This window comes from Vidua chalybeata, chromosome 1, assembly GCF_026979565.1.
Source record: "Vidua chalybeata isolate OUT-0048 chromosome 1, bVidCha1 merged haplotype, whole genome shotgun sequence".
NCBI lineage: Eukaryota > Metazoa > Chordata > Aves > Passeriformes > Viduidae > Vidua > Vidua chalybeata.
The window spans coordinates 126,016,298-126,031,990 of NC_071530.1; the positions used below are offsets into that span (position 1 = coordinate 126,016,298).

General features: G+C 35.9%; 1 protein-coding gene across 6 annotated transcripts in view; it reads left to right on the forward strand.

Annotated features, from left to right (window-relative positions):
* RALYL (RALY RNA binding protein like) overlaps positions 1-15,693 on the forward strand; it is a 377,933-nt gene that overhangs the window by 325,562 nt on the left and 36,678 nt on the right. For all 6 annotated transcript variants that reach the window (XM_053955902.1, XM_053955909.1, XM_053955880.1 and 3 more), the window contains one exon: positions 14,011-14,058. In XM_053955902.1, coding sequence (XP_053811877.1) covers positions 14,011-14,058 — 48 coding nt within the window. The remainder of the gene's footprint in view (positions 1-14,010; positions 14,059-15,693) is intronic.

The following is a 15,693-nucleotide window of genomic DNA, read 5'->3' on the forward strand; positions in this document are numbered from 1 at the left end:
AGCCTAGTCCTTTCAGGGTCTGTAATGATAATACTCAGTCCACTTCCAAAATATGCAAGTTTTTCAATTCACAGTTTTTGTGGGGGTTTGGTTTGTTGTTGATTTTTCAATGGCCAAGAGTTTCTAAGGCACAAAATAGAACGTAGCCAAGGAGCATCATCTATAACAAATTCCACCACATTTGTTCCTCATCCTGGTTGTCAGCACCAGTGGAAGGAGCAAACACTATTCCTACTGTTCCTTCCCAACTTCTGAAGAGTGAGAGCTAAGAAAATTATTTTTCTTCAGCAGAGGAAAAATACAAAAAGAGGAGACACCAGACTCATTTTGCTCTGTTGTTATGACCCTAATAAATTACCAACCAGAACATAACGTTGCAACTCTCATTCATATTCAGGCCAGGTATTCAGGAGCTGTTTTCATGAAAATCACAGGAAGCGTGAACACACCTTACAATTATTTAAACTCATTGTTTAGAGCCAGGCAGTAATTTCTCATGCTTAAAACTACTTGGGCTTTCTGATTTAGGCAGGTAGTAGCTGATCATCTGCTTTTACAGAGAATACCCTTTGAAACAACCAACTCTTTGATTATGTGTGAGGTTTACCCTGGAGGCAAGAGTTACATGTCAGGGTTCTGCAAAGGCTCTTTAGTGGATGAGACTTTCAGGATAGTCACAGACAGGAGGGATTTGGGATTTGACAGCACATATGGATACCTGTGGAAGAGACTGAGAATCAATCTATACCATTTAATTTCAGGTAGTAATACTGACATCCTTCTCTTCCAATATTCCAAATCCCACAAGGCTTAAGCTTTCCTATAACTGCCTACTTACTATTATTTTAAGACTCTGAAACAGTTGTTTTATCAATTCATAATTTTGTTTTTTGGTTGAAGCTCTCTCACAAGAAGTGGTTACAAAGCTACAGCAATAATAAGGCTACAGCAATAATAATGTTGGTTCATTCCTTTGACTGAATTTTTCAATGGTTTTGTGATATTACTCAATATTTAAAGATCCTAGATTATGTACTTTTCCTACTGGTCTGCAATCTAAATTTAATTATTTTATGGTTTCCCTATTTGCCTGATTTTGTCATTCTACATCACTTCCACTTTCACACACAGAGCAATATATATTACATTAAAAAAGACTAATGAATTTAGCAAAAAAATGTTATTATCCTAATTTGTAATTCCTAAATTAACTTTCATTTGCAACAAATTCAAGAGAAACTCATCTTAATAAATTATTTTTCCCCTCTCTGACCTTAATAATATCAGTAGCAATGTTCTTCATAATTGGGAAAGGCAAGACCATGAGACTACTCTTTTCCTCTTCTGGTTATTTTATTTCCCTTTCTCTTGTTTTTTTTTTTTTTTTCCTGTCTACTATTTCTGTCTTCCAAGACTTCCCTTTCCCTAGCAATTCTAGAAACACAATACATTTCCATATAATTTATGTGTTGGTTTAATGATGAACAATACTGAATATTTGTACTCTCACCTATGTACCAGATACCCAGGAGGTTTTCTAGAGGAGGGAAAATTATTCACAAGAGAATGTTTCTGAAGGAAGTTCAGGAGGCTGAAATATTCAGGGAGTGTAGGACTGAAATCTGGGAACAAAATAGGAAAGTCAAGGGAAAAGGACAACTCAAAGGGGAAAAAAAGGGAGATAATGTTTTACAATAGAGGATGGAGGGAGGAGGAAGAACAATATTTGCTGGGCATGTACTCTCACTGTGGAACAAGACAATTTATGTCTAATTTGTTTTGGGTTTTTTTTGCCAAACAGCAATGACTAACCTACAGCTTATAGAAAATAGTATTTGAAAAGGTCTATGCTAGCAGTATTCCTATTTCCTGTTTCTGAGATATTAACATAGCATCTTGCCACCACCCTCTATATGGGCTTCTGTGAGTATTCAGTATGAATAAGCTTACTGAGGCAGTCACGTGCAGAAATATCATGAGACATAGCTCACCACTCAAAACACACCCGAAAATTGAGACAGTTTTTCATCCTTCTTATGGCTGTTGCATGAAACACTTTATTTATTCTTACAAATTTCCAGATCCTTAAAAAGAAGTTTTATCTAAATTTCTTCCTCTTGGTAGATATTGAAAGATATATTGAAAGATGTAATTCTGAAATTTTATATTTTGAGTTTCAAATTCCCTATAATGCTGTACAAATCAGTCAGCCTTGCTCTTCTGCCTGTGTTTCTCTACTTTTGTACAATTATAACAATTGAAACTCTTCTTAATATTAAGTTCTTAGCATGCTTGGCCTTAAACAAATATTTGAAGGGGATCTGATGGCTGATCCCTCTGATTCCGTGCTTGAAATCAGTTTGATCTTTTTCACCAGAAACTGAAATTTGATTCACCTAACATAACATCTTACTTGCACTTGAACTACGAAAGAAAGTTTTCCTTAAAAGAGTAAATGCCAGAAAGACAGCCAGAGCTGCTCTGTGAACTTTTACTTGACAGTCTGCTTCCCACCCTTCTATTGTAATATAACTGGCAGCTTCTTAATTAAGATATTTCTTTGGAGTTCAACCAACTGTGATAAAAGCAATCAGTCTGTGAACTTGCTTCAGAAGTTATTTCTCCACACCAGTCTGTGTGTTCACTGGCTTTCTAAACAGTAAAGTCAGGAGAAAGAGAGGAGGCAGTGCAGAAAGAGGCATAGCAGAGAAAAACATTGCTTCTGCACAGCAAATTGGAACTTTCCAATGTCTCTCTCATGTTTGTTAAAGATTTTTAAAAAGATAAAGAGCTTCAGGCTAGGATTTATTGTCATTAGTGTTGCTCTGTTAATAGCTTTTTGTGCAATACCAAGGAACAACTACTCACATCTTGCTTTACTGGGTTATTGAGCTGTGTATTCACATACTGTGGTATAAACATAATTGAAATAAAATCACAATATGTCCTGATATTAGGCAAGCTTTCAACTAGTAAAATGAATTGGACCGTAGATTGTTTTCTATAAATTTATCTTGGTCTGAGACTTGACCTTATTTACAAACCACTTTCTGACTACCTTGGAATAATGATTTACGCACCATAATTTGAAAAAAGCACAACTGTGTCAGGAATATTTATGATCGTATTCAATAGTCTCTGTTTGACCCAAACTGGTGTTGATTTCAAAGGTCTTGATTTTGGCTGTTTTGGTTTCAATCTCTTTGGGGGAAGTTTTTGCTTATTTTCAATTATGAACTGCAGTTCAAAAGCACTATGTAGATATCCAATGAGCTCAGGGATTTTATTTTATCTCAAGTTCAGGCCAGATTCTTATAATTCTCACCATTCCTCAAGCCAAAGTTCAATTTCTTCTACATCAACCATACACATTCTAGGTGTATGCACAAGTTTAACAGGTTATAACAACTTCAGTGCTGATGTAGCTTAAAAAAATGGGAATTAGGTCATACCCTGCCTTATCAATAGTAGGATAAGAGCTTTATTGCTAAGACTTTAATTACTGTCCTTCAAATTCTTTGATTTCTGAAGTCTTCAGCTTTGGTTCTCAAATCATTTAAGGACCAGTTTTACTCAATAAAATTAAATCTTTCACAACATATTAGAACATAATTAGAAGTTGGAGAATAAGCCTTAACTGTGAATTAGAAATAACAGAGGGAATCTGTCACGCATGACCAGCCACAGTTGACAGTTGACATTGTTATGGTAGTTACTGTTGCTAATGCCAAAGCATTAGTTTAATTTGAAAGGTAGAAACTGATTTTCAGCAAATATAGAGGATTATTTTTTCTTTTCAGTTGCCTCTAATCCTGTATTAAAAAAAAATCCAAAAAGAAACGGACATTCTGAGCTCTCCATACTTGAATTCTGTAGCCTTTATTCTAAAGAAGGATGGACAGTTGAATCAGCTGCCATCCTGTAACCAGCTACTTTTATCACAGATTTTGATAACCACACAGATAGATACTAGAAAGTAGTTGTAAATCCCCACAGTTATAACTTTTGTAGGATGATAGAAAGGTGTGGCTTAGAAGGGACCTTAAATATCATCTGTTTACAACTAGTGTCACCCACTAGACCAGGCTGCTCAAAGCCCAATCCAATCCAGCCTTGAACACTTGCAGAGATGAAGCATCCACAACTTCTCTGGGCAACCCATTCCAGTGTCTCACCATCCTCACTGCAAATTTCTTCCTAATATCTAATTTGAATCTGCCCTCTTTCAGTTTAAAGCCATTCCCTCTTGTCCTATCATGTAGTGACACGCCTTTGTCAAAAGTCCCTCTCCTATCTTTCTTGTAGGCACCTTTTGGTACTGGAAGGCTGCTAAAAGATTTCCCCAGTCTTTTCTTCTCCAGTGCAGCAGCTCCCAACTCTCATCCTGTCTTCATGAGAAAGATGTTCCAGCCCTGTGATCATCTTCATGGCTCTCCTCTGGACTTGCTCCAACAGGTCACATCCTTCTTGTGTTGGGAACACCAGAACTGGATGCAGTGCTCCACATGGAGTCTCATGAGAGCAGAATAGAGGGGAGAATCACCTCCCTCACCTGATGGTTGTGTTCCTTGTGATGAAGCCGAGAATACAATTGGCTCTGTGGGCTCTGAGTACACACTGCTGACTCATATATTTTCATTTCAACCAACACTCTAGACGTCTTTTGCCAGAAACAGTTATTTGCTGAAAGTACCTACTGGAAACAGCCTTTCTTTCTTGCCATCTAAATCAAGGGACACAAAGTAAAGAGATTTTTCCACGCAAACTATGAACAACAAATAGTGAAAATGAAAAATTACCAACTTTCGGACTACATTTTTCACATGAACTGTTTGTTCTGAACTATTTGAAAGTAGCTAACTCCTTCACAGAAATCAAGATCAATATACAAAGGAGGAAAACTGAAGCATTTTTCAAATAGTCTAATTCATACTGCAGATCTATCCTTTCTTGGTGTCCAAATGGATATGGGATGGAAATGGAAGCTACATCTTCTGAGACAGTGAAGATATTGAAACAAAACTGGAACTCGTTATTGTGGCTTCTATAGCAGTATTGTGCCAAAGTGTTGCCATTCCTTTAGCAGAGATGGAGTACCCTGAGAGTTATTGAATAAGGGTTTGTCTCCTTGCAAAATGATTTTTTTTTCATTTGTATACACATATACAATTTAATCATGGTTATACTTTAAATCTGGAATCAAGTATGATTTGGTTTCAAGCCGACCTTGTCTAGGTGTCAGTAGTTAGGGGTATTTCGTGTTCTGGATGACTCTTTATAGGCTATAAAACTAAAACTGACTTACTGGGTAGAGCATTCACAGAAAAGTAGAATTCCAGCCATGTAATTGTATAAGGATGAGTAATGGTAACATGCTTTTGATGGGACACGGCAAAAATCATACAAGGGGAGTTCAGCAAGAAGGTAAGAGAGTGGGAAGGAGGAGTCAGAGACACAGACCTTAACAGTCCTCACTCCTTCACAGAGTCTTGCGGTTTGGGAAGAGATGCTGAAAGCAATTCTCAGAACTAAATTGTTTTGGTAGCTTAAGTCAATAGACTATATAAAATGAAATTTAGTCTAAGGTGTATGTTGTAGTGTACAGCTACGCAAATGGAGCAAAAAGCTTTGTGAATTTGAAATGGGAGTTTCTGTTTCCTAAACCTAAAGCTGGAGTTTCTATTCCGTATTTTTACGTGTATTTAACCTTCCCCCTGAAGCTATTCCCATTGGATTTTACCTATAATGTATTCATACTGAGCATTGTTCTATTGGTTTCACCTTATCTCTTATTTTCCCCTATAAAACCTGTAACTCAACCCCAGACCATTGTCACTTGTACGTGCGGCGTTCGAGCAAATACAACCTACTTTGGACTGCACACCAAGTGTCCAATCTCTTGAGTCTCTTTATCCCGGTCTTGATTGCGCTCTCTAAACAGCTCTGTCCGTATCAAACGAACCCACAAAGGTGTTTGTTGCTTCTCTCCGCTGCTCCCGGAAGCACCTGGCCAGTGCCCCGGGAAAGAGGAGCCGGGCAAAAACAAGGAAGTCAGAGAGAGAAAAGCCACAGGTGTACTTGTATTGTTAAATTATAATATACATTTCCCACAGTAGTAAACCACTTGAAAAGAAACCTTCTTTAAATGTTTACTAGACATGATGCATAAAAGTGCAAGCAGAGCCCTCATCTGTCAGGGACTGTGATCACATAATCCAGGGAAGAATATTACAGAAAATGGCAATAATGGAAGCATAAAGTTTCACAAGCCCTGTTTTGTGGAAATCATAGAATCACAGAATGGTTTGTCTTGGTAGGGACCTTAAAGATCATGTAGTTCCAATCTCCCCTGCCACAGACAGGGGCAACTTCAAGTAGACCAGGTTGCTCAGGTATTAGTATTATGTTCTTAATGACAATAACAATCAGCCAATGAAATTTACTCATCTGGTGCAAGCAAGTTGTCAAAATTTCAAATTTCCTGGTAGCTTGAAACAGCAATATGAAGGAGTCTCCAGGAGAAGTACTGTAGCATTCAGCAAGTGCAAGGGAGAAGATGAAGGAAAATCACATAAAATAAATACTGAATTTCCCAAATTTACTGTGAGTTGGCCCTTTTCTTTCTTTTTTTCTTAAGATATAGTAGCCAGAGTGGAGCATCAGTTTACAATCAATTGTGCAACCAAAATATTTGACAGAGTATACAATGTGTGATTTTAAAAATGTGACTTTTGTATTTTAAAAGAGCTTAGACATGGGAAAATCAGGTAAAACTTGAAGCCAAAAATGTAACCAGATTAAACTCTATATTGAATATGGTCCTAAAAAATCATCAATGAGGGAGAGAGAAAATTATTAATACCCCATATTGTTAGATGCCATTAGAATTTGGACGTAACCATAAAAAATATGCCAGGCCGAATAAAGCAGGAGTATCCAGACTGCAGTCTTCCATGCTATGGAAGGTAGGAGCACAAGTGAATGAGGAAACCTACAAAAGATCTCATTCTAATAAAAAAAAACATTACCCAAACTAGACAGGCACAGAACGTCAGTTCTTGAATTGCATGACACATTAGAAAAGTAGGTTAAAAAGAAACAGTATGAGGGTTCCCTAAGGGGAAAAAGGTCTCTTAGTGTCAAACACTGCTTCTTGTAAATTAGAAAAGATGTATAGAAAATTTTCAGCTAGATGATTCATACTTGCCTCATACTTGCATGACAAGAAATCAGCAGCTCTTCAAGAAATCAGCAGCTGTTCCATATGTCCAGCACTGTATAGGGAAACTTCAATACCACTGTCATGACAAGCCACCAGACCCTTTTGCCACGTACTACACTCAGGTGAGTCATCTGTGACAAATTCACTTATGAGAATAAGTGAAGTAGTGAAGTAATAAAATAATATATATAATATATAATAATATAATAAGTGAAGTAATGAAAAAATCCAGACATGTTTAAAACAAAAAAAAATGATCCCTTGATTCAACAGCTTTATTCTAGATTTCCATTGAGGTAATTTGGAGTGGTGACACTTGAATATCCTTCTGTAAACCAAAAGGTCTTTCAACCAATATTCTAGGAATTCCTTTGGTTTGTGACTTTTTCTTCCCTTACACAAAATAAATTTTGTTTTCTTCACAGTGTATACAGAAAGTGAATGAACACAAGGTCTTCCAAAGCACTGAAGTATTAGGAATATTTGCCAGAAATCAAGGAAAGTGTAGTCTATCGGAATAAATCAAGCGAGACTCCAATTTCTTCATGCAGGAAAAGCCAATTCTTTATTTACAAAACTCATTTTATACTGTTTTTACAGACCTTGTGTGCAACTTTAATTGGTTAATAGCTTTCTTGCCAATTACTCTATTGGTTAGTAAAAGGTATTTTACTTGTCCATCAAATCTCTCTGTTCTTAAATTGTTTATGTATTTTCTTCACTGATTCTCATGGAATAGATTTAATGTTTATGCGCATACTAGTTGTTTTTCACCCAGGAATAAATTGTTATGTTAACGGACTATTCATACCAGGAGTGTTTTCACATGGGAACTTGCAAAGTACTAGCTGCACTTGGAAGAAATCACAGGCCAACCACTGATCAACAGAGCAGGCCTGATTTTAGGAGACCTTTCTTTTACAATTTTTCTACCTAAGTGCAAGAGTAGTCAACCTAGCACTGGTCTAGAGGATACACAGCTGGTTGTGTGATGCACAACTGGCCTTTCCACTCATCTCTGGCCAGACTGGAATTGAATCCAGTTCCAGAAGAATCTCCTTATCAGATGCACTTGCCATGGAAATTATTACACAGTGGGTCAGGAGTAAAAGAATGCTTTTGCAGATTCACAGAATCTGGTATCTTCATTTTTATTCTAACTGCACTTGCAAAGCATCATCTTGGAAAAACAGTCCCTATGGCTTGACTTCACAAGCAGTACTCAGGACACTGAAAGTTCTGTCTCCTTCACGTCTCCATTTTGCTGCTTTAAATCTTGAGTTGCTCAATCCAAAATAACTAAATTACCTAGTAATTTAATCAGTAAACTTAGTGTAAATGAGAACACAAACTTAAGCCTTTTGACATTTTGAAAAATGGAAAGGAAAGCACATGATGCAATTTTCTAGATTTTTTTTTCTTTTATATTGTCACATTCCACTTAATTAATTTTTCGTAAACCATGCTTTTGTGTTTCATTCAGTGCTTCTAAGACAGCTTCTCTGAAAAGTACATAAAGTTTCAGAGTTCTGTTTTTGTAATCTTAAATAGTCTTTCAACTTCAGTGCTACCACTATGATTTTAATTTAAGCTGCTGTTCAGTGAAATGCTGTGGAAACACTCAACCCATCACTTAATCCTGCACCTGTCAACAAGAGTCTGCTGTAGTTGTCACACCAAGTCAAATGACACTCCTTCAATGTACACAATATTATTAGCAAATTGGATAATCAATCACATGTGTATGGTTTGACAGTAGTACTGTGAACACACTGAATTTAAAACAGATTTTTAACAGGCAGGACTCATCTCTCTTGTACTAAGAAAAAATACCATAGGGACATTATGAACTCCCCAATCAGACTATACATTTAAAGGACACCTTGGGAAATGGTTGGGCCACTTGAAATCCTTTTCTTTGCCTTACTATGAAATGTTCCTACGGAAAACATAAATAATTGAACATTACTTTAGATGACAGAAAAATAGTTTTGCAACAGGAGGAGAAAGGTTGGGGAGATATTAAGTAGATTTACACAGGTATATTTATATATATGCTGCTCTTTTGTTTCTAAAGATCATCAGGATAACATTGTTAAGCACAGGCTGTGCCTGCAGCCACAGTAAGTAGTTTTAGTTAGAAGGAATTCTAATACTTAGCCATACAGAAAATTATTGGGGTTTAGTTTTGCCTGCATCACTATTGTCTGTCTTGCTTCCATAATCAACTCTGAAACCAGCTGATCCCCAGAGTCTGAATATTGATCTCAATTTCTTTGTTCTTGTTCAATGTCTATTTCACAAGCTTTGCCTAATCCTCTACAGGAAAATGTCTTAGTGTTTTAATTACCTGATTGCGTATATGCAACTTTGAATATTTGCCCAAACTTTGCCTAAAATTCAGGTTGCACAATAAATTCAACAGTTTTCCCAAAATGCATTTCACTGGGATAAGAGTTCTTGGAAGAGAGAATGAAAGTAGAGAAGGAACATATCTAGAGACGGAAAAAATACAGCCTGATCATATTGCAAATAAATTCTGCCTAGAGCCTGCAGAAAGATACTTTAATGGAAAATGGAGTACTGTATGTCATCTTTTTTATGTATACAGGTCCTCCTTGGACAAAATGCACCTCTTCAGATTAGAACTGCAAGAAATTTTTCAGTTTTGCAGAAAAAAAACCCATCCATTTAAAATATTACATTTCATGCTGCACTTTTTGAAACTTAACTCCTTATTTTTTCCCCACTCAGGAAAAAATACATCTTGCTCTTATTAATTAAATAAATTTGCAGAATTAGGAAAAAAATTAAAAAACTTTTATTAGCTTATGGTTACAAAATTACTATGCAATTTAATCCTTAATTGAAATATACAGTTGGTAGATTATGTTCAGTTGTTTGGCATTTTGGGACAAGTGATTGGGGATTTTGGTGTTAATATTTTCCTTTTAACTATACTTATTTGCCCTCATAACTTCATTATGGACATGAATGTAAAATACTTCTCTGCAATTATTTTTCCTCTTCCAGCCCCCTCTTTTTTCCTGCAAACATCTAATATATTAGTTGAAAGAATCACTGAAATAGTTTGTCTTTTGACAGTAAGTTGGTCAGCAAAAAAGCATGCTCTGGAGAATGTTCTCTTTCTCTGTAGAACATACAATCTGAACTGCAAAACAGCAATGTCCCTCCGCTTCTATGAGCATTCTCATCCTTACATAAAATTGAATTTTCTTCAAAATTCAAAATTGGTGGGATTCAGCCCACCAATTTGATTCATGTTTGAGAATGTAGGTAACCATCCACTGAAAAGTGGCTTGAAATCTCCAGCATGTTTTTTCAACAGCTTATGGAAGTAACTTCCATCTGATTGATTTTCTAATAGGGAAAGTTTCCATCTCTCGATGCTTCTTCTCTAAATCGTCTAGCTACCCTCATCAACTTCCTTTTTAACATCATATCAGTTTAGACTGATTCTCTTTTGCTCTCAACAAGAACAATTTCTAACACTCTTATCCCATGACATGAGAAATGATTTCACAAATGACTGGAATACTAATTTCAACCATTAGGTTGATATGGGCTTCCCAAAAAGAATTTGATTGAACAAATATTGCTTTTATATTTAATACTTTTATTCAGGCCTCACAACAGAGAAGAAACTGACAGTATAAATTGCAATAGCACCATCAATTAAATTAAGATCCATTATGCCTTTTCTGTCAACATTTATGATTTAAATATCTTTGTACCTGTGGAAAGAAAAAAACAATATTAGCTAAGGCTGATTTAAATGGAACACAAAAGTCTTGTTGACAGGAACATAACAAAAGGTATTTCTGCTCTGTCCTGCATTAATTCTCCTAAAGTTAAAACAACCCCACAGAAGTCAGTTATACTACTGATGTTTGGATCCAAGTTAAAACAGGATGTGATCATTAGTTTATAAATATCTTTTGAGGGCATAGCATAGAGAATGGAAAAAAGATTGTACTTTTGTAGTAATATGATTTAAACATCAGGTATATAAAGACATAATAGCATCCATACATTTATTTCAAAGATGCAGAACGATAACTGTATTTGCCCACTTGGCACATGTGCAACTGCTAATATGCACAGGAACTTTGAATACATACAGCATCATAGCTCTGAAAATATGGTCTGGGGGAAACATTTATTCTTCAGGCATACAGAGTTTTAAATATATGCATAGTGCTTAGTGAAACCACGAGGGACAGCTTGTACAAAATTGTCTTGGTGATACTAAGTTAGGAAAAGGAACCATGACTTTTGCTTAGTAGAAGCACATTTTATTGATGAGTTTTCTTTGCTTCATTGTGAGACACATGTAAAGTAGTGTCTTTTACTGTCTACTGCATTAATATCAGCATCATGCAGGCAGTTCTATTGTTAATATTGTTGAGAAGGCACATGATTGTGGGTAAGTAATCTGCTTGTTTACAGTGCCATTAGGAAACTGCTGACTCCACCAGTTCACAGGCTTTTTTAAACCTCTCTCTGCTTCTGACCTGCTGAGTATTTGCTATTCAACACTGTATGAGTGATTACCTGTGGCTTCCATTATACAGGCTGTTGGGTTGCTAAGGAATAACTCTCAAGAGGTTAAGAGCCTTGTAGTCACCTTGATCTCAGTGCCAGTGAATATCTGTGCTAATTTTCTGCTTGGTGTTATACTGCAGCACTCACCAAGTCTTATGTCTGTCCCTTGACATGCAGAAATAGGAACAATTATGGCTGTAGATGGAGAGATGTACTGGTTGCTTTCACGCCATAATCTCTTCAACATGTTATCACTGATGAAACATCATCATACAACATACCTATTGAGGGGCCAGCAGTCCTTTTGCTGTTCTCTAAGCCAGAGCTGACTTACTACAGAAAAATATAGTCGTCCTTCAGCCTTACTCTAGCTGGTGCCAGTGAATTATTCTTAACCAGCTTAATGGTCTTCAACCTTGAAAAAGTGAATTTGTCCGATCTTTATGCAAATCAAATAAATGTCAACTCCAGGCAAAAAGTTTCGTGTGACAGGGCTTTAAATTTAATATTTTTTCTTCAAATTGCCCATTATCTTCTACTTAGAAACACACATGGAATATTGAGTATGGGCTTACTGAAGCTATTAATCATTCAGCTAAATAAAACCATTAGTAAGCTGTAAATAAAATAATATCTTTGATACCTGCTACTTCTTAGTTCCATGCAGACTGAAGTGAAAAACAAAATTGGAGCTGTCATATAGTTTAGGAAAAAAAAAATACTAGTTTTACATTAAGATACTGACACATGACTATACACAGCCTACTATTATTTAAAGATATTTTGCATCCTCTACCGCACAACCTTACCTGCTGCTGGATTCTAGTCTCTCAGGGTTGTTCAATTCAGTGTTTCACATGAAATGCATCTTAGGATTTCTTTTCTCAAATAAATTACAAAAAGGGCCACAGTCATCTGCAGCTCCCATGATCTTCTACTGTAATATTGTGCAGGCAAACAGTACAACTTAGAATTCTATTATTTGCAATTGGGCACTTGCATGTGAAAGAAGTGTGTAGAGATGGAAATTGTGCCCTGACCTGCTTTGGTAGAATTCTTGACATATTTATCAAAATATGCACTAAAAACCCCAATTTGCTCAATGTTCAAGAGCTATCATTCACATTATCATTAAATCACACTATCATTCTATAATGTCCCTTTATTTTCAGGGAAAGTTTTCTTCTGTGCTTTGTCCTTTCTACCTCTGTCTTTTCTACCTTTTTCCTTTTTCACTTAAAGCTTCTCCTTTTGTGATACTTTCTTGATGTTTCTTACTTTTACTATTCATTATTATACTTCTCAAAACACAATACTTCTCAAAACATGCTCAAAAGAGCATGTTACTAGGCAGAGTATAAATAAACCCATGTGACTTTTCCATGCAGAGCCTTTATTGGCTCATTGGTTGTTGGTTTGGGGCAGGGGGTGTTTGGGTGTATGAGATAGATAGGACTTTGTTATTTCTTCACCACAAAAGTAGAAAGTTGCTAATGGAATGCAAAACCAGGAATCTGGGATTGACTTTGCTATTGACAGCTCAAAAGTAATTTTCTCATGGACCTGTGTAATTTCACATTTGTTCATTTCCCTTGATGGTGCCTGTCTTTTCTTAGATTGGTATGTATATTCCTTCCTGAACCTGAGAGGAAATGCATCCCTTTAACACTTATTTAGCATTTATTTTTTTTAACTTTTTACTTTTTCTCTCTTGGATGAAAATAATTTGGTGAACTGAAGGACCAGCAAGAAGTCCAATCATTTCATGTTTCTCTAAATCAAAGTAATTTTCTTAGCTCACCTTCTCACTCATTTCCCACTCTTTCATGTATTTAACTGTCTTCCAACTCCACTGATGATGCTATATTAGACCAGAAAAGAAGAGGGTGTCAGTTTTGAATGCTAACTTCATTTGATCACTCAGAGAATTACACTATAATGATCCTCTAATTACAGAGCTGTCTCACTGTGTTAAATCCTATCTGTGTGCTGTCAACTGTTTACACAGTTCTGCGTGCCCCAGACTTCACATTTCCAAATATACAGTGATAGCTAACAGCATTGACAAATATAATGTACATTGTACACAGTACAAAAGAAGTGGAAGGACTTTGAAGAAAGGATAGAAATTTGAGAGTAAGCCCATATTATCACAGAAGTTTTAATCAGTATGTATTTTCCTATAATCCAGTTCATTCTTGTTTTTCTGTGTTTTTCCACAGTGGTTATGTCTTTGATTATGATTACTACAGAGATGATTTCTACAATCGGTATGTGTGCCTGTACTTTTGTATATCCTACATAATTTCTCATGCTTGTTGATAATATAATCCCATTGTTTGGTTAAACAGGCTAGTTCTGATTTTATTGATTATTCATTGCATTATTTCTGTCATGTATCAGAAGACTATTTTTAATATCTCGCAGAGAAATCACCACCATCAAATGTATGCTTACTAAATAGATCTTTAGATTTTATCCTTCTCTAAGAGCTTTTGGGGTATTTGCTGTGCTGAACAGTTTAATGGTAGTTTAATAGAGTTCTTCCAGGCTTCCTTTCACTGGGATGTATATTGGCTGCAAAATTCTTCAGTATGATGTTCCTGGCTTTGTATTTTCATCCATGTGTACAAAAAGACACAATGTCTCCTCAAGAATGTTCCAAGAATGTTTAGAAGTCCAGAAGAACTCTGAGAGAAGCAAAAGGGCAAGCTGAACAGTGTGTTCCTGTAGGACAAAAATAATTTGGATGCATGAGCAATTGGAGATTCTGCCTTGAGTAGTTACACACAGCCTAGCTTAACACTATGAAAATGTATTTACTCAGATGTAGCAGAATCCCCACAACACAGAAGTAGTAAGAATGATCACAGATAACCAACTTGTTATCCAGCAGTGTTGTGTTTTTTGCATTAGAGCAGCTTGGTTTGGCACAGGACAAGTGAGCCAGAGAGGAACAAAGCATTGCTCCACCAACCTGTTCTGGTATTTCTTCTGTGTAAAGTAATGACAGTAGCAAGGGAACAGTTTACACCCAGAAGTTAAGTTAGCATGTGCTATATACCTTTCTGCTAAGGAACACAGTAAGAAAAATGCAGAAACAATATTTTCGTGTTTTTCTCCTGATGTGGGTTCAATTTGAGCCACTAGTTTTAGCTTTGCATATAAACCACCATACCCCCTTTGGACAAAAATAGAGAGATATAACATAGATTATGAACATATGAAGTAAAAGCTATCAAAGCAGTTTAATCCTGCTCAGCCCAGCCTTTGCAGTAGGAGTAGCACATGTCCTATAAAAAGTTGATTTCTATAGGCTTTTATTTATTTTTTCCAAGGTTACAGCTCTGAATTTCATCTGTGGAATTGTATGGTTTTAAACAGAATAATGTTTCTCATCTATGCCACACGAATATTAAAGGTATATGTCTAGCTTTTTCCTCAGTTCTGTATTTTATGGGTAGCAGAAATGATAAATTGTAATGGTTAATTTTCACCAAGAAAAACAACAAAAAAAAAATTAAAAAAAAAAAAAAAAAACAAAACCTTATTGGACATGAAGGGTTGCTTCTTGGTGTCTGTCTTGATAACTGTGTTGTTATGGAAAACCATTGACAGTGAAATGTATCCATAGATCTATTCAATAGTATAATTTTTTTTTTAAATTTAGAAGTCTTTCAGAATTAAGACAGCAGAACTTCTATGGTAGAAAACCTGCATATGAGGTTGGCCGCATAAGGCTGGACATGCTGATCTGAAAATAAAAACTGTACAAGGCAAATAGTCTTGATATACAAGTTGATGAAGGGAAAGATGAAAATCTCAATATAGTAATCATAGAAAAGAAAATCCCATGGAGAATTTGGTATACAAACTACTTATAGGAAATATAAATTAAGAAATAT